General features: G+C 41.4%; 1 protein-coding gene across 1 annotated transcript in view; it reads left to right on the top strand.

Moving 5' to 3' along the window:
* The first annotated feature begins 1,595 nt into the window (after positions 1–1,595).
* Positions 1,596–18,939, top strand: part of PDE6A (phosphodiesterase 6A) — a 52,242-nt gene continuing 34,898 nt past the window's right edge. Inside the window, exons 1-5 of the mRNA XM_026010631.2 lie at positions 1,596–1,742; positions 2,482–2,571; positions 3,126–3,266; positions 8,133–8,207; positions 14,613–14,677. Coding sequence (XP_025866416.2) covers positions 1,662–1,742; positions 2,482–2,571; positions 3,126–3,266; positions 8,133–8,207; positions 14,613–14,677 — 452 coding nt within the window. The 5' untranslated portion in view covers positions 1,596–1,661. The remainder of the gene's footprint in view (positions 1,743–2,481; positions 2,572–3,125; positions 3,267–8,132; positions 8,208–14,612; positions 14,678–18,939) is intronic.

Raw genomic sequence — 18,939 nt, forward strand, 5'->3', positions numbered from 1 at the left:
CTCAATTGTGGGAAAGGTTCTGCACACCCAATCCTAGAAAAGCTATGTGAATCAGCTCTATGAAATACACGTCCTTTCTCAGAACAGCATGAACTGTGCATATCTGGGCTGGCTTGTGTACCAAGCAAGGCCTATGGTCGGGAAAATTCATAGTGCTACCAAGAAACTGAAAGGTGGATTCTTTTGGATTTAAGACAACTCATGCTCTGTCTCTTCTTTCTGACCACTGCCCTGTGCTGGCCTCCCAGGCTGCTTTAGGGGTGGGGGGAGTCGGGATGTGTACTCCTCTGTACTCTCACAGCTTTGAGCCAAACCCTGTGTCCTGTATTACTATTATTGATTTGACTGTGAGCTGGCCTGAACCTTAGTATCCCCAGCACTCACCACAAGGTCTGCCATACAATGGGGCTTCCATGAAGATCTGCAGAATAGGGATACCCATTGGACAGACCGTGCTGTGCTAGAATTGCTCAACAAACTGGAAGTGCCAAATTCTTTTTTTTTTTTTTAAGATTTTATTTATTTATTTGACAGAGAGAGAGAGAAAGAGGGAGAGAGAGCACAAGCAGGGGAAGGAGCAGAGCAAGCTGCAGAGGGAGAGGGAGAAGCAGGCTCCTGGCTGAGCAGGAAGCCTGATGCAGGGCTGATCCCAGGACCCTGGGATTATGACTTGAGCCGAAGCAGAACTTAAGTGACTGGGCCACCCAGATGCCCCAGTACCAAATTCTTTTGTTCGATGACCAAAATGCAGGTCTAACCTCATTGAGGCTTCCCTTAAAGACAGCAGAGCTGAGGGCAGGTTCTGGAGTCACACACACACACACACACACACACACACACACACACACAAAGTATGTCATGTTAACCTGCTTGAGTCTCAGTTTCCCTTTGTAGAGAATGGGCTACTAGCAGCCCCCATCTCATAGGATTTTTTTTTTTAATTTTTTTTTTTTTTTTTTTTTATGATAGTCACAGGGAGAGAGAGAGAGAGAGGCAGAGACACAGACAGAGGGAGAAGCAGGCTCCATGCACCGGGAGCCTGATGTGGGATTCGATCCCGGGTCTCCAGGATCGCGCCCTGGGCCAAAGGCAGGCGCCAAACCGCTGTGCCACCCAGGGATCCCCATCTCATAGGATTAAAGTGAGTTGATGCACATAAAGCACCACACGTGATACCTGCTAGCAGTGGTGATTATTATGCTCACTAACGTCTTTTCTCACTCAAGTTTCTATTTTGGCTAACTGCCATCCACTCAAGAGAACCTTCTCTAGCCCTTACTTCCCAGGCAAAATCAGTCTCCCCATCCTCAGGTTTCCACAGGGCTTTGATCGTATCCCCTTCACAGTCCTTAGTAAGTTGTATCTCAGACTTTCTCCTACTGGAAGTTGAAGGCTTCCTGGGCAGAAATCACCCCTGATGGCTTTACTCTTGCTGAAAGAAGTATATGGAAATATCTTAACTCTCTTGTCAACAAGATAATAGTGATACCCTTCCTCCCACCTCCTACCATGGGCACATGGGGCTCTGGGCTGGTTTACTATCTTTGCTCTTCCTCTAGCCACCCATGCCTGTCTCTGTCTTCCTTCAGGATGAGCATTTCTGTGACTTTGTGGACACTCTCACTGAGTACCAGACCAAGAACATCTTGGCTTCCCCCATAATGAATGGGAAGGACGTAGTGGCAGTAATCATGGCTGTGAATAAAGTGGACGAGCCCCACTTCACCAAGAGAGATGAAGAGGTAAGAATGCTTCAGAAACTGCTGGGGTGGCCACGCTAGCACATTCTCCCAATTTGTGAAGTTCTCTGAGCCTTGTTACTTGACCTGGCCCTGGTTTCCCCATCTGTAAGATAAGGGGGTTAATCTGATGCTTTCTGAGGGAGGCAGGACAGGGTAATGGTTAGGATGTTGGGGTCCGGAGCTAGGAGTAGAGATAATTGTCCTGGCTCTGCAAATACCTAGCTGTTTGACTTGGGCAAGTTACTTAATTTCTTTAAACCTCAGGGGTTTTTTTGTTTGTTTTTGTTTTTGTTTTTCCTTTAAGTAGTTTCCACTCCCAACATGGGGCTTGAACTCAGGACCCTGAGCTCAAGAGTCAGGTACTCTACCAACTGAGCCAGCCAGGCACCCCTAAACCTCAGTTTTCTTATCTGTAAAATGGGCCTAGTTTTACATCCATCTCTTGGGGTACTTGTGATGATCAGATAAGATAACATACCTAAATGACTTATCACAGGGACTGCAAACTCAATAAATAATACTGATTTTTTATTAATACATCCTGTGAACATTGACATTCTACATTCTATGAGTTTTACATTCTAACAATGCAACATTTTATGAGTCAGCATTCCATGATCCATCTGCTCAAATTGCCTCTGATGCCTTTAAAGTATTCAAATATTTGCTGAAGGTAGAAGTGGCCAGAGGAGGAATTTCTTCTTCTCACCTATTTCCCCTTGTGCTGTTTGATTTCCAGATTCTTCTCAAGTACCTCAATTTTGCAAACCTAATCATGAAGGTATACCACCTGAGTTACCTACACAATTGCGAGACTCGGCGTGGCCAGGTAAGGGGCTTGGTTCAAGGGAATGGACTGACCATGTCTTTTTACTGAAGCATTGATGTGGTCAGGCTGGAAAGGCTGTGGTGATAAAAGTGCCTGGGAACCATCCTAGAGTGTCTGCCCAACATCCCTAGCGTTAGTAGGGTGGACACTAAAGCTGTATCCCAGAATTATTATATGCACAGTTTTCAAGTCAGGCAACTTAGATTAAGCTATTAAGCCATTTACCAGCCCTAAGACCCTACGACCACTTCCCCTAAGCTTCAGTCTCTCCCATTTGAAAAATGAAGCTTATTATTATTATTATTATTATCAATAGTAAATGAGATAATGCATGTAGAACACTTGTGTTCAATCAATATTTGTTATTATTATTCTTATCAAACAATCTGTGAAACAAAAGAAATGGAAAGAGTTGGATCCAATATTTCAGCTCTCTGGACTTCAGTTTCTCCATCTGTAAAATGGGGATAATTATCCTGTCTCTGTCTTGGGGTTATTGTGAACCACTGCTTTGTGTCTCAAAAACTTTGACTATGTTTTTGTGCTTTGTTAAGATACTGCTGTGGTCTGGGAGCAAAGTCTTTGAGGAGCTTACGGACATCGAGAGGCAGTTCCACAAGGCCCTGTACACAGTCCGGGCCTTCCTCAACTGTGACAGATATTCTGTGGGACTCTTAGACATGACCAAGCAGAAGGTGAGAGGGATTTAGAAACAGACATCTCCAAGAACAGGTTAAATATACAGCGGAGCCTAGACTTGTGTTGCACATTCAGTTCATAGGGAAGAGGCAGGGAGGATGTGGCTAGTTGCAAAGAGGTCTTCACATTGAAGTCTTTTATACTGAAGAGTGATGTACCAAACTTTAAAGAGGAAAAGTTGACCAGGGCACGAGTGAGTGAAAACAACCTGGTCTTCCCTGGTCCGTGGCAAAAGAAAGCTTGATGAGATGGTGATGGGGAGTGATAAAGAGGTTCTACATAGGGTGAAAACCAGAAAGAAGAAAGTTGCCAACTTCACGAATTAGAATTGCACCCAAACCTTCCCCATGGTTTGTCAAGCCTACAGCTCACCCGGGCAGTTGAAGTGGAGGCAAATGATTGGAACTGGCCCTCTGGATACTCAGGGGGCAGATCTGTAGAAGCTAAGGATTCAGAGACTTATACAGCCCCTGCAATATTTTTCAGCCAGGTTTTCAACCCAATCAGTTCCCACATTTTCCTTTCTCTACCTGTCTCTGCTTCCTGCAGCTAATCATTTTCTGCCTTGAAATAGAGTTCCAGAGTTACCTAGATTTGTGATCTCTTATCCTAAAGAGCCACGATCCATGATTCCTGTCAGTTTCATTTTTGTAGGGCCGTGTGCTGAGTGTGGTGCACTGACCAATGCAGACCCTCCAAATATTTAGTTTGATGATTCAATGAATTGCAGAATCTGGAGTTGGAAAAGACTTTGGGTCTAGTCCAGAGGTTCCCAGACTTGAGTCAGATTCTTCTGAGGAAATGTTTGATAAATGCTGGATCACATTTCCTGATAGTTTGCTTTTTTTTCTTAAACTTAATGTCTTGTGAACATCTTCCCACATTAGTACATGTGGATTCTTTTTAATAAGCCTTTATGTTGAAATATAACATATATACTGAGACGAGCACTAATTACAGGTGAATAGGTCAATGAATTGTACAGAGAGTCTCCTCATGGAACCCCAAGATTAAGAGATAGAACATTACTAATACCCCAGAAGCCCCTTGCCTACCCGTTTCCATTAACTTCCATACCCTCCTCCCTGAAAGTGACCACTATGGCCTTTAATGACTTCATTCAAGAAGTCTCTGGTAGGCCGTGAGCTTGACAAACCATGGGGAAGGTTTATACCCACCTTCGAGGGCATTTTCTGAGAATTCCTGAAGTTGGCAACTTCTTTCTGGCTTTCACCCTGCATAGAACTTCCTTATCACTCACCTTTAATGCCATGTTAGTTTTGCCTGTTTTTCAACCTCCTGTATACAGAATCATACAAATACATATTCTTTTGTATCTAGCTCCTTTTGCTCAACATTTTGGTTGTAAGATCCATCTTTATTGTTCCACATAGCATTATTTCATTCATTTTCATTCTTATGGGATGTTGCATTATAGGAATAATCCTCAAAGTATTTATTCATTCTATTCTTGATGGGCATTTGAGTTTTCAGGTTTGGGCTACTATGAATATTGCTATATTTTTTTAATTTTATAAATTTATTTTTTATTGGTGTTCAATTTGCCAACATATAGAATAACACCCAGTGCTCATCCCGTCAAGTGCTATTATGAACATTGTAGTACATATCTTTTGCTACACAGTTGTACCCATTTCTGTTAGATGTTTACCTAGGAGTAGAATTTCTGGGTATTAGTTTTAACAGATACTGCCCATCTGATTTTCAAAATTATTTTACACTCTCCCTAGCAATGTATGAGGGTTTCCTCCCAACATGTGGTTATTGCCAGTCTTATTAATCTTAGCCATATTGGTGGGCACGTGGGTATTATCTCATTTGGTATTAACATGAACCCCCCTAATGAACTGATGAGGTTGAACACTTATTCTTGTTTATTGACCACATGGATATCTTCAAAAGAAGTACCTATTCCAGTCTCTCTCCATTTTGAAAATTCTTTTGTCCTTTTTAATATTAGGATTTGTAGGCATTCTTTATACATTCTAGAAATGGGTTTTCTGTGGAATACACACATTCTAAATATCTTCTCCCACTCTGTGTTTTCATTCTCTTAATAGTATGTTTTGATGAATGCAAATTCTGAATTATAATGTAGTTCAATTTATCAATCTTTTTTTTTTTTTAATGGTTATTGACTTTTGTGGCCTATTTAAGAAATCTTTTCTGGCCCCAAGGGAATAAAGATACTCATATATGTTAACTCTAAAATTTCATTGTTTTAACTTTCACATGTAGCTCTATGATCTACCTGGAATTTTTTAAATGTGCAGTGTGCAGTAGGGTCAATATTAACTTTTTTCCAAATGGAGATACAACTGACCCAGCACCATTTACTGAAAAGACCATTCTTTCTCCACTGTCCTCTTGAAAATATCATCCTTCTCTAATGTACCTCTGTCATCAATCAAGTAACCATATATATGGGACACTTGAGTTTTGGATTCTGTTAAGAAGGACTTCCCCAACATTATTATAAAGATAATCTGAAATAATCTGATATACTTTGATTAATATATTTTAATCTTTCATTCATCTTGAAATTATGAATGTGTATGGTTTGAGGTAGGGGTAAACGTTGTCCCTCACTCATTTTTCTCCAGTTAGAGAATAGTCTACCTTTTTTCCACTGTTTTAAAATGCTACCATTTTGATATGCCATGTTATCATATACCATATTTCCATATACTCACGGGTCTATTATTCTGATTTTTAAAATAGTTCTGTATGTGATTTTTGGTCCAGGTGGGCTATCTACTGATTTTAGGGAACCTCTGATTCTAGTGTAGATATCCATTTGACTTCTGCATACTTATGAACCAAATACTTTGCTAAATATTGCCTAGTCCAGCAATAAGTCCTTTGACATACCTTCAGGAAGTAGTAAATGAATGAATTAATACAAATGAATTGTTCTTTCTTAATCAAAAGAATTTCTGAATAGTTGAACTCAAAAGGTGCTCACACCTTAAAGGATCTGACTCCAGGTGTGGGCTACTGTGTGTGGTTGTATTCTGTTTCTCCTGAACTCTCTCTCAAAAAGGAAAGTCACATTTAAACAAGAATATTCTGACTTAGTCATCCCCCAAATATGGAACAATCTAGCAATTAGAAGTGGGCTGGCCTGCACATAATCATTCTAACGACTTGCTCCCTCAGGTAGCTAAACTCTTATCTGAGCTATTGACATTATGAAAGAAGTCAATAAAACCACTGACTTGTATATTTCAACTGGGTGAATTATATGGCATGTGAATTACATGTCAATAAAGCTGTTTAGAAATAAAAGAAAGGAGAGAGATTGAGAATGAGGAAGACAAGCCTAAATACGCCCCACTCTCTGCCCAACCCCTCTGCTTCTCTCTGGGGCAATCTTCAAACGCACTCAGTGTTTGACACAAAGGCTGTCAGCCTGATGTATTTGCCTTTCTTCTGGGCTCCTCTAACATTTTTGTTCTTTTTCCATTCCTGTTTTGGTTCTTACCCTGTCTACCTGATATATTTACTTGAGTACTTGATTGTCTCCTCCAAGAGATAGCAGGTTCCCCCAGGGCATGAACTCTGCCTTATTTGTCTCTGTACATCTAGCAGCAAACATGTTGTGGGGCTTATGTAGACTCCCTCTTCACATTTTCACCCAGAATTTAATTTATTCCTGTTGTGTAGTCAAGACAAAGAGTCCAACTGGGCAGAAGGTTGAGGACATGGAGTTTGAATTTCATGATGACTTTCTTCTGCTTGTGCTCTGGATGATATTAGAATAGTAACCCACTATGTCCAAATGAGAAAGAGGCCAAAAGCAGAAGGGCTTAGCATCCTATCTATGATGACCCAACACTAACAGATCACTGTACCTAAGCAGGAACAGATGAATGAACAGAGAGGGCAGTGAAGCATGGAGGTCTCCTGTGCCAGGCCCAGGAAAACCAGCAGACAAGTGGCAAGGAAGAGCTTGTGCAGTGTCCCAGTTTTTTCTGAGGCTGTGTGTCCATGCGGTGCCTTAGCTGGCACTTTCTCTCTTCCCTATCTGTACCTTTGCCAGTTGTTTTATGGGTGTCACTTTTCTTGTTGGAGCCCAGCTACAGGTCTATCTGTCCATTTTTGGCACCATTGTTTTTTCTTTCTTATTTAGGCAAGATATTTTTTCCCTGATTTCAAAAGCAATTAATTTTATTACAGAAAAATTGCTAAATAGAGTCTCACTGTGACTACCCAGAGAAAACTAGTTATGATGCTTTATTGTGAATTCTTTGAGAGGATTTTCTATGTGTAATTAAGCATTGAAGTTACATGATCTATATTTTTTGTTACCTCACATTATTCACTTATCAATGCAGCAAGGACATCTTTTTAATCAACATATAGACATCTGTAGCATTAGTTAATAGAGGTGCCATAATTGTTTCATAAGTCCCCTTTTATTGGACACTTAGGTTGTTCTTAACTTTCCACAACTATAAATGATCCTGCAGAGGACATCATTTTAACTAAACCTTTGGTCACATGCTTAGCATGCTTAGCAACTTTTTAGACATAGAGAGCCCAATTTCTTTCTCATGTTGACTTCCACAGCATGGAGAGCATTAAGGTGCTCCAACTCAGCTCTTACTTATTGCTTAATGATTAGACATGCTTAGTTCAACAATATCTTGAAGCACAAACATGACCAACATCCTCTGACACTAATGAACTTTGCATCCCTTCCAAGCTTAGTTTTCAATGAACTTTTCCCACCTTCCAAATTTCAGTGATAGGTGACTCATGTAGGTGGGTCTTCTTTTCTTAATCTTTTTTCCCTGACCTATTTTCAAGACTGTAATTGTTGTCTTTCTCGTTCCTAGGAATTTTTTGATGTGTGGCCAGTCCTGATGGGGGAGGCTCCACCCTATTCTGGTCCCAGGACTCCGGATGGAAGGGTAGGTCTCTCTCTGGCCTGCTCAGTATGATCTAATGTTTATTGAAATACAAATGTAAGGCACTGTAGACATTGCTGACATTTCCTTTTTCACTTATTTATCTTCTCTGGGTTGGGTCATTTCCCTTGAAGTTTTGATAATTGTTCATAATTGCCACGCCTTATAATTTGCAAGGTATTTTTAATATCTTGCTAGAGTTTCATAATAACTTGGTGGGATAGACTAAGGAATAATTAATATCCTCATTCCACAGATAAGAAAATAGCCCCAGAGAGGTCAAGCTATCTGCTCAAAGATTCACCCAGCAAATGTTTAGAATTGCAGACAATTAGAGCTGGAAATAACCTTAATATCTAATTGAGACTGTATAAATTGATAGCTAGAACATCAATTCCAGCCAATAGATAAACCTATTTGGCTGCATACATTTAAAATGCTTTCTTTGGGATGCCTGGGTGGCTCAGCAGTTGAGCATCTGCCTTTGGCTCAGAATGTGATCCTGGAGTTCCGGAATTGAGTCCCACATTGGGCTCTTTGCATGGAGTCTGCTTCTCCCTCTGCCTATGTCTCTGCCTCTCTCTTTCGGTGTCTCTCTGAATAAGTAAATAAAATCTTTAAAAATTTTTTTAAACTGCTTTCTTTTTACTTTAATTTTTTTGAATTTGTAGCTTAACATTAAAAAAAAAAAAAAAACCAAGATTTATTTCCTCAAAATATCTAGCTTCTCAATTTCTTTTTAAAAAGTGGAAGATCAATCGAAATTGGACCCACAGTCCCACAGGGTAAATTTTTTAAAATTTTATTTTTAAGTACTCTCTACACCCAACATGAGGCTTAAACTTACAACCCCAAGATTAAGAGTCACATGGTTTGCTGACTGAGCTAGCCAGGTGCTCCCACAGGGTAAATTTGATGGGAGCCGAGTGGCAGCTACCGCCTTGGAACCTGGCCTGAGCTCTCTAGCTTGTCAAAGCCCCCACCACTCCCCTTGTGTACCCCTGCCCCCCAGTCCCCACTCTCATTTATGTTCCTATCAGACCTCTCCAGGCACTGGAGTTTGTGACCTCTGCTTTTATAGCATTTTATTTTATTTATTTTATTTTATTTTATTTATTTTAAAGGTTTATTCATTTATTTGAGAGAGAGGGAGAAAGAACATGAGTGGGGAGAGGAGCAGAGTGATAAGCAGATTCCCTGCTGAGCAGGGAGCCCATTGCAGGGCTCAATCCCAGTATCCTGAGATCATGACCTGAGCCGAAGGCAGGCACTTAATAAACTGAGCCACCCAGGTGCACCCCAGTGCTTTATTTTAAAAGATGAGGCATAAACAAACACCTTAGAGAAGCTGAAATGGTTTCTGTGGAGAGGAGATGAGGCAAGGTAAACGGATGTGTCACTCAAATAGCCTAGGGCACCTGTGGAATAACTGGTTGACCTTAGTTGAGACCATATAGTACAAGTAAGCAGCAGAGTCACCCCCAGAATTGAGTTTGAGTCTGGTGCTTGTCCCAAAAGATCTTTTAGCCTATCTGAAATTGTGTAGCGATTTTCTGGTAGGAGGCCTGATTCCCCCAGCCAACGGTAACCCTGCCCCAAATTAAAATGTGCATGGGTGTGCAAGTATGTGTGTGTATAATGGACTTTATCTTAATTCAAACTCAAAGACATTGAAATCATCACCCTTGCCTGTGAGCTTCATGTACTCACCAGGAAAGATTTCACTCTGGAAATCCACATCATCTGCTGTGCTTCATCCAAAGTATCTTTTTTAACCTGCTCTTGTTCTGCTTCAAACCACTGTTTCACCCACACAATTCCATGATTTCATAACTGGGAAGACTGAGTCTTCAAGTACTGCATCATGTGCTGCTGTTGGAAAGCAACTTGGGGACACTTTTCTTTTTAAGCACAGCCTTTTCTGTCAGTATAGTTGACATGTTACCACTGAGCTTTCTAATTCATATAAGAGCTGGGTTTGTATCTTCTGGAAATTTAGATGTTGAGGAACTGGAATAGAGTTCACCATTGCTTTCAGACACCACCAACTTCAGTTAACTTCAATTTCCTAGGCTATTTTTAATATTCAGCTCTCTGAGCTGAGTCCTGAGGTCAGAGGTCATCTCCAACTCCATGATGGCCAGAGCCATGCTGGGCTCTGAATTATCTGGCTCTTCATCCTCGAGCACCCCAATCTGCAAGATGGAGCCGAACGGAACATATTCTCACAGCACTAGTCCAAGAAATGCTGCCAATCGTTTGATCAGTTCAAGAAGTTTGGCATTCCCCGAGGTGACGCACATTTATAGTTAAGACTTTCCTTTCCAGAAACTCTTCCACACCTCAAGTAGCAAGGGCTCAGTCCTTGCAAGAGTACGATGCATTAGGTTGTGATGGAAAAGGCCAGAAGGCAAAGGACTGTGGTTTTGGTTGGTTGCTGACCTGTAGGGTGAACTTGGTCAAATAATCCTTTTGGTCCTCGATGTTCCCAACTATGAGGTACTGTCACCAAACTTGTCTCCAAAGTCAGTTGTAGGTCCAAGACACAGCTAGGGAGGATACACACATAGGCCTGAGCTGGGGCCCAAATCCAGTAGAAAAGGATTGACCCAAAGTGGATCTTTTAGAAAGACTGGGCTTGGAAAGAACCAGTCTCAGTTCCAGAGATCCCTGCTCCATTAGCCAGTTGTGTGGCCTTGGGCAACCTTTCTAAACCTCACCTTCCTCATCTGTAACGCCTGGGTAGTCGAGATGGCCTTCCAGGACCATGGTAGCTAAAGCACACCACACACAGACACATAATAGGCAAACAATCATCATGGCTACTGGGGTTGAATCTCATTATCTGCTGGCACTTTACCTGGATTATATTATTTACTCTCCTCAACAAGTTCATAAAGGAAGTATCCTCATGATCTCCATTTCACAGTTGAAGAGATTGAGGTTATGAGGGGTCAGTTTATTTGCACAAATTCAAAGGCAAGCTGCTTTTCTTTCTGCTAAATCATTACAGTTGTGCTTTTTAGCACTCCCTCTGGCCTTCTAATGGCCTCACGCTTTACCTGCCACATTCATGTGAGAAATACAGCTTTTGTCTGGACTATGACCAATTAACCTCCCCAAATCTTGAGTCTAAAGATCTCCAACGGCAGCTACACCTCACTTCATCTCCTTTTAAAAATAAAACATTATACATGTGTGTGTTTTAATTATTAAAAAGTTATACAGGCTAATGATGCTTTGTGGAAAACAAACAAACAAAAAACCAAAACAGCACTCGTTTAAAAACTGGTATATTTTCATGCAGGATAATTTCGCTCTGGCTCTATTTTAGGCTCTTTCAAAGCCTCTTGTGTTGTAGCCTTAGCTGTTCAGGTGGAAGGTAACAAAGGTGCCCATTGATGGCTCAGTTTTGACTTTCCAAAGGCTGGTGAATTCTTAACACGAATATGGCTTTAAAGGCAACTTGGCTGAGCTGCAGTGTGTGGAAAAAGCCCTATTTACCTCAAGCACACTGATCTTTTTGTTGCTTTCTGTGAAAGCAAATTTATTCTCCTGTGGGCTTCAGAAAAAAAAAATCAATTTCTAACCTTTCTAAAGGAGTCTCGTACAGACCCCTGGAGAGGGCAGCCTGGGGGAGGGGGGGGCCAAGGAGCCAGCAGCCCACTTCAAGGAGCACCCCAAGTTCAAGGACAGATGGCCTGAAACAACGACCTGAAGGTCGAGAAGGTTCTAGAAATCAGCCTCCTTTTCCCCACAGGGGGCACTTAGCTATACCCAAGTCTCAGCAGATAACGTTGCCATTTTTGTTTTCAGGAACTGCCTATAGGGTAGAACCTCACTTTAAAAACTGTCCTTAGCGCAACCCATTTACATCTATTGAAAAAGTGATTCATGAGCAAGTGAAAAGCTCACACTATACAAAATGACGCACCACAGAAATCCAGCCTCCCCGAAGGCAGCCAGTGTGAGCAGCCTATCCTTCCAGAAATGTCCACAGATGCCCAGATAATCCTAGAATTCTACCCCCAGCCCAACCCTCAATAAATGGGATGCTTCTGTTTTGTGCCTTATTTCCTAGCCTGACCATATTTTGGCATCTTCCCTTATCAGCCCAGATACAGCTACCTTGTTCTGGAGACATGCACGGCACGCAGCCAGTTGGCCACTCTCCTAATGGCAACATTACATTGTCTCCAGACTTCGGAAAGCAGTCTGGCTGAGACGCCTGGATGGGGCAAACGATGCTTTGACCCACATTTAGAAGGGTGTCTCTAGGGTTCATTACCAATTATGGAATGGCTGGGTCAAAGGAGATACACATTTTAATCTACGAGGGATTTGACTAACCATCCAACCACAATCTTAGAAGCATAGCTGGGAAGAACTTTGGGGATTATCTAGTTTAGGTTTTAAAATGTTCTGACTGGGGACCCCTGGGTGGCTCAGTGGTTGAGCACCTGCCTTTGGCTCAGGGCTTGACCCTGGAGTCTCAGGATCGAGTCCCATGTCGGGCTCCCTGCATGGAGCCTGCTTCTCCCTCTGCTTGTGTCTCTGCCTCTCTCTGTCTCTCTCTCTCATGAATAAATAAATAAAATCTTTAAAAAATAATAAAATAAAATGTTCTGAGTGTCTTTAGACCCTTCCACTTCCACAGCTGTTGCCTTGGCCAGCAGCGACTAATGAGGAAGGTAGAAGGACAGGAAAGGCAGTGAGAGGAAGCAAAGAGAAATGCTGGATCTCCTTGTGCCCAGCTCTGCCTCCACTGTGGCAGCTGGAACAAACACACACCGCTAGTTTTCCGACTGGGGAAACTGAGCCCCCAAGAGTGCACATAGTAGAACCAAGACTAGAGCATGGGTCTTTTCAGTGGCTGCTAGTCAGGAGAAGCAGAGCCTCTCCCTCTGGAGCCTGAAGAAGGTCATGATCACCTGTCTACCAAATGGGCTTTCAGACACCTTTGGCTGGATCAGGAATTTCTTTTTGTTAAGGTCTCTGAGGAGACCAAGGTGGAGCTCAAGTATCTACATTTAAATCTCTAGAGCAGGGCACCTGGGTGGCTCAGTGGCTCAGGTCATGATCTCGGGGTCCTGGGATCAAGTCCCATATTGGGCTCCCTGAAAGGCATCTGCTTCTCCCTCTGCCTATGTCTCTGCCTCTCTGAGTGTGTCTCTCATGAATAAAATAAATAAATAAATAAATCTCTAGAGCAATACTTCTCAAAATACTGCCCTCAAGGAACAGTTTTGTTTTAATTTCCAATCCATTTTGGACTGATACTTTTTAAAATGTGGTAATATATAACTAGAAAAATAAAAAATTTCAAAGACATACAAAATGTAAATCCCTTCCCCCTTTTTAAATTAGTTTCAGCAGGCCTAAGCTAACTCAGTCAGACTGCTATACAAATTTCTAAACACCGACTCTCAGTTTCTGTTTTTATGTCAGCATGGAATGACACCTGATAGTTTGCCGGCAGTCTCAGTCTGGGGCCCATCTTTCAACTAACTTTCTTCTGGGTGAGAGTGGATGCAGAGAGTAAAACACTATCTTTGATTAACATAAGATTAACCTTCAGTAGCGTCACAGAAAGAACCCTGAGTATAGGACTCAGGGGCTTTGCTTTTGGCTCACTGTCTACTATAAATGAGTCTCTTCCTCTCTCTGGGTTTCATTTTTCCCATTTGTAAGATGGTTTCTAACCTGCCCATCATAGCTGGGTGTTCAGAGGATCTAATAAAGCAATAGACTTTTCCCTGGAGGGTTAGGGGAAAGGAGCCACCTGCCAATATCGTACTACATGTTAGGAAGTCATGTAACTGAACAGATCTACTTTAAAGGATGGGAGTTTTCATGGTGCAAGGAGGTAGGAGAGATGGAAAGTGGGTTGGGAGGCATGAAGTAAGATGGGGAAGACAGGTCTGGAAGAACTGACAGAGCAGAGAGTAGCTGAGTGATGGGAGACAAGGAGAAAAGGGGGTGGTGACCATGAAGCTGAGCCCTGCTGGGATGGCTGAGTTGACCACAACTCTGAATGGGACAGGAGTCTCCTTTCCACCTCCCTCTCTCCCTCAACTCCAGAAAGCAGTCTTTCTCTCTGTCTCCTTGTACTCACCCCACAGTTCCCCTTGGAACACTTCCTACCCCTCTTTCCCAGATCCTAGCTCCTGCCTGGGCCCTGTGAGCTGCTTTGAAGGTTAAGCACGCTGAATTGTGAGTCAGCTGAGGACAGTGAGCTCCAGAGGCAGCCGGGATACGCCCTGAGAGGGCCAGGCTGGTGTTTCTGGAAAACCACAGGGTACACGGTAGAGAACAAGCCTTGTCCCATGGACACACTCATGCTGAAGTCCTGGGATCTGGGAAAGGGATCTGGCTCTCGAGTTATGTATTTTTTATCTCTTTTGCCAGGAAATCAACTTTTACAAGGTCATTGACTATATCCTACACGGCAAAGAAGACATCAAAGTAATCCCGTAAGTTTCTTCTCAAAACCTGTAGAATTGTAAGCATGTTATCAATGTCCACAAATACTCATTCTAAGATCAACACCCAAGAAGGCCACACATTTAATTAGAGGCAGGGAGAGCAGTAAGGAGACAGTGTGGAAGAATGGAAAGACCATACAGGTTGGGAAAAGAGGCTGGATTTTGAGTCAGCTGCTGGGAGTTCTGGTTCCAGGCCTCAATTCTCCATCTACAGAAAGAGACCGTGGGATCTGATCAGGGTTTTCCAATGGTTTTCTGTGGAGGCAGATCTGGAGCCTGGCCAGGGAGGTGAGGCAAAGGCAAGAAGCTGGCACAGGGAAAGCTCATTCTCTGTTGTCCTCTTCCTATTAACCATGGAGGATAATGAAAGGAAAGAAATTCCTAGAGGGTGAGGCTTCTACCTCCCTGTACATGGTAAAAACTCAAGGCCATTTTAAGAATCTAACAGTTAAGAACCTTCTTTAGTATAAGCTTATCCATTTTTGGTCAGTAGATCACTGGCAGAAACCTAGCTGCCTTATTATTTATTTGAATCCTCTCTGCGTGCTAAGAGGCACACCCACAGTTCTGTCTTAAAATTGGCTCACTTTCTTAACTGAATCGTAGACACCTCCAGGCCAAAGTCAGACTGTGGGATTTACTGTTGGTCACCTTGCTCCTCAAACAGTGAGTATGAGAGGCCACAATGGGAGTTAATCTTGGTCATCACCAGACTGAATGATAATAATCCATCGCACAGACAACGCAGTTCACAAATTTATCTGTAACTGGTTGGGGTTGAGAAGTTGCTTCAAGGTCCTGAGTTTCTGGGTTCTCTCTGTTCATTCCTGTTTGTATGAAAACTGATTTTCTAAGCTTACCCCTTCCTTCCTTCCTCTTTCTTTTTCTTTCTTTCTTTCTTTTTCTTTCTTTCTTTCTTTCTTTCTTTCTTTCTTTCTCTTTTTCTTTTCTTTTCTTTTCTTTTCTTTTCTTTTCTTTTCTTTTCTTTTCTTTTCTTTTCTTTTCTTTTCTTTTTGTGTAGGCTCCATAGCCAGCGTGGAACCCAATACAGCACTTTAACTCACAATCCTGAGATCAAGACCTCCTGAGCTGAGGGATCCCTGGGTGGCACAGCGGTTTAGCGCCTGCCTTTGGCCCAGGGCATGATCCTGGGGATCCGGGATCGAATCCCACGTCAGGCTTCCGGTGCATGGAGCCTGCTTCTCCCTCTGCCTGTGTCTCTGCCTCTCTCTCTCTCTCTCTGTGACTATCATAAAAAAAAAGACCTGAGCTGAGATCAAGAGTCAGATGCTTAACTGAGCCATTGAGGCACACCATGTTTTTTTTTTTTTTAACCTTTAACCTTGTCAAAGGCATACCCTTTAACCATTCTAACTTCTTTTCTAGGGATAAAAGTTTATTAAACTCATTATCTGTTACCACAGATCACAGTTTTCCCCAGTGTTTTACCACTTGTGCTCAAACATTGTGTCCTCCTAACTTCTGCTAACACTCACTTTGCTACCTTCCACACAGACCACCCTAAGTGGTGTCACCTATTTTAGATTCTTTGTTATGGTGGCACCCTGTCACTGATAGTAATTTTTGTATCAGCCAAAGCAGGCCAGGCTGCATTATGGCAACAAACCCTTAAGACCTTAGTGGTATAGGCAGCCCGGGTGGCTCAGCAGTTTAGGGCTGCCTTCAGCCCAGGGCGTGATCCTGGAGACCTGGGATTGAGTCCCACGTCAGGCTCCCTGCATAGAGCCTGCTTCTCCCTCTGCCTGTGTCTCTGCCTCTCTCTCTCTCTCTCTCTCTGTGTGTGTGTCTCTCATGAATAAATAAATAAAATCTTTAAAAAAAGAAAAAAGACCTTAGTGGTATGAACAGTAGAAATTTATCTATCCTCCCTCTCCATGTTAATTGCGGGTTGGGGGTGTGGCTGGAGTATCTTGTATGGACTGTAGGCAGGTAGGGATCACAGCTGATAGAGCAACCACCGTTTTGAACCTTTCGAGGTTAACTAACTTGCCAAAGGGAAGCAAGAACACAACAAAACACACACTGGCTCTTAAACATCCCTCTGGAGGTGGTGCTCTTCACTTCCTCTCACGTTTCATTGACCAGAGTTAGTATAGGGCTGCACCTAACCTCAAGTAGATAGAGAATGCAACCATCTCACAGGCCAAGAGTGAGAGCCAGAATATTCACAACTATCCTAAATGACTGCTAAAGTATATGCCATCTGAACTCAGAGAGGGGAAAACAGAACAGTAAATAAATGGTTAACCAAACCAAAAGAAGACAAAATAGGTTTAGAGAGAACATAGAACAGATGAAAAAAAAAAAGTACACATTAAGGTGGTATTTAAACCAAAATATATCAATAATTACTTTAAATGTCAATCAACTAAATGTTCCAGTTAAATGATAAAGATTGCCAGACTGGAAAAGAAAGAAGTCTTTCACATTTCATTGATTTTAAGATGCATACTCTTCTACTTTTTGACATTTCTGGAATAGAATCAATGACACTATATAATTTCTGTCAGCCAGATGGCAGTCATGATGTAGGTGTTGCTGCCTGTCTATGCGTGAACTTGGCAATGACAGTTTGTATTGCTAGGACTTCAGTTGAGTTATGTGCACTGTTGTTTGTACTCATGTTTAATTTAGTTACCATATAAAGTAACTTAAAGAGGGGTGCCTGGGTGGCACAGTCAGTTAAGGGTCCAACTCTTGGTTTCAGCTCAGGTCGTGATCTCAGGATCATGAGATTGAGCCCCACATGGGGCTTTGTGCTCAGCTCAGAATCTATTTAAAACTCTCTCTCTCTTTCTGCCCCTCCCCTCTGTGCTTTCTCTCTCTCTCTCTAAAGTAAAAAAATAAGTCTTCTTTTTAAAAAAAAAAATAACTTGAAATTATATTCTATAATGTAGCACTGAAACAAAAAGTTGCTTTGAAAAGCACAAAAAGATAGGAAAAGGTGTGAAATATAAAAATCTGTTTCTAAACTCTAAAAGAGTTCTGTTGATATTAATAAAGTAATAATACAAGTTCAAAAAAAATTGTGTTACTGATTAACTGCAGCATTCTATCTTCCTAGTTGCATGTATGAAATGGTCTGTCAAGGAACAATTGGCTTTCTAGGTATAAAGAAATATTGTACATCCTGTTTATTAGAAACCCATCTAAAAGAAAAGAATATAGAAAGGTTTACATCCTGTTTATTAGAAACCCATCTAAAAGAAAAGAATATAGAAAGGTTAACAGTAAAAGAATGAAACAAATATATACTATACAAATGCTAATAGAAAAATTAATATAACTATATTAATATCAGATAAATTAGACAATATGACAAAGAGAACAAGTAGAGATGTAGTCACTTCTTAATGATAAAGGGGTTAATTCACCTGGCTATTACAGGAAGATATTATAATTCTAAATTTGTATACACTTATTAACATGGCCTCAAAAAAAGAAAAAGCAAAAGCTGATAGCAATATAAGAAGATAAAAGCAGATCCATATTTGCTAATTGGTAGGAGGGACAGACTAAAACAGAATATAGGATATTTTAATAACACAAACTTAATCTAATCGGTATGGAGAGAACATCACACCACATCCTCCAAGCTAGAGGACACTCGATCTTTTCAAGCATATATGTGACACTTTAACAAGAACTGGTGATAAAATGGGCCGTATATTTATATATTTCAAAAGATTGAAATAATACATGGAATGTCTCTTGGTCACAATGAAAGTATTCTGGAAAAAAAAATAAAATTAAAAAAAAAAAAAAAAAAAAAGAAAGTATTCTGGAAACCAATAAAAAAAAAACTAATTAGAGTAATCTTCATATGCAAACATGAAGCTAGAAAATGCCTTTAAAAAAAGATGTATTATTTATTCATGAGAGACACAGAGAAAGAGGCAGAGACATAGGCAGAGAAAGAAGCAGGCTCTATGCAAAGAGCCCGATGTGGGACTCCATCTCAGAACTCTGGGATCATGAGCTGAGCTGAAGGCAGACGATCAACCGCTGAGCCACTCAGGGGTCCCAAACATATGCTTCTGAAAGAAAAAAAGGAGTCACTTCCCAAAAAACTCATAGGTAAAAGAATAAATCAGTGGAAATTAATAATATTCTGAAGTGAAAAATAACAAAAAGATACTACATATCAAAACCTATGTGATGCAGTAAAATCATGCTTAAGGTGAGATTTACAGCCTCAAACATAGATATTGGAAAAGATTAAAACCTGA

This window comes from Vulpes vulpes, chromosome 4, assembly GCF_048418805.1.
Source record: "Vulpes vulpes isolate BD-2025 chromosome 4, VulVul3, whole genome shotgun sequence".
NCBI lineage: Eukaryota > Metazoa > Chordata > Mammalia > Carnivora > Canidae > Vulpes > Vulpes vulpes.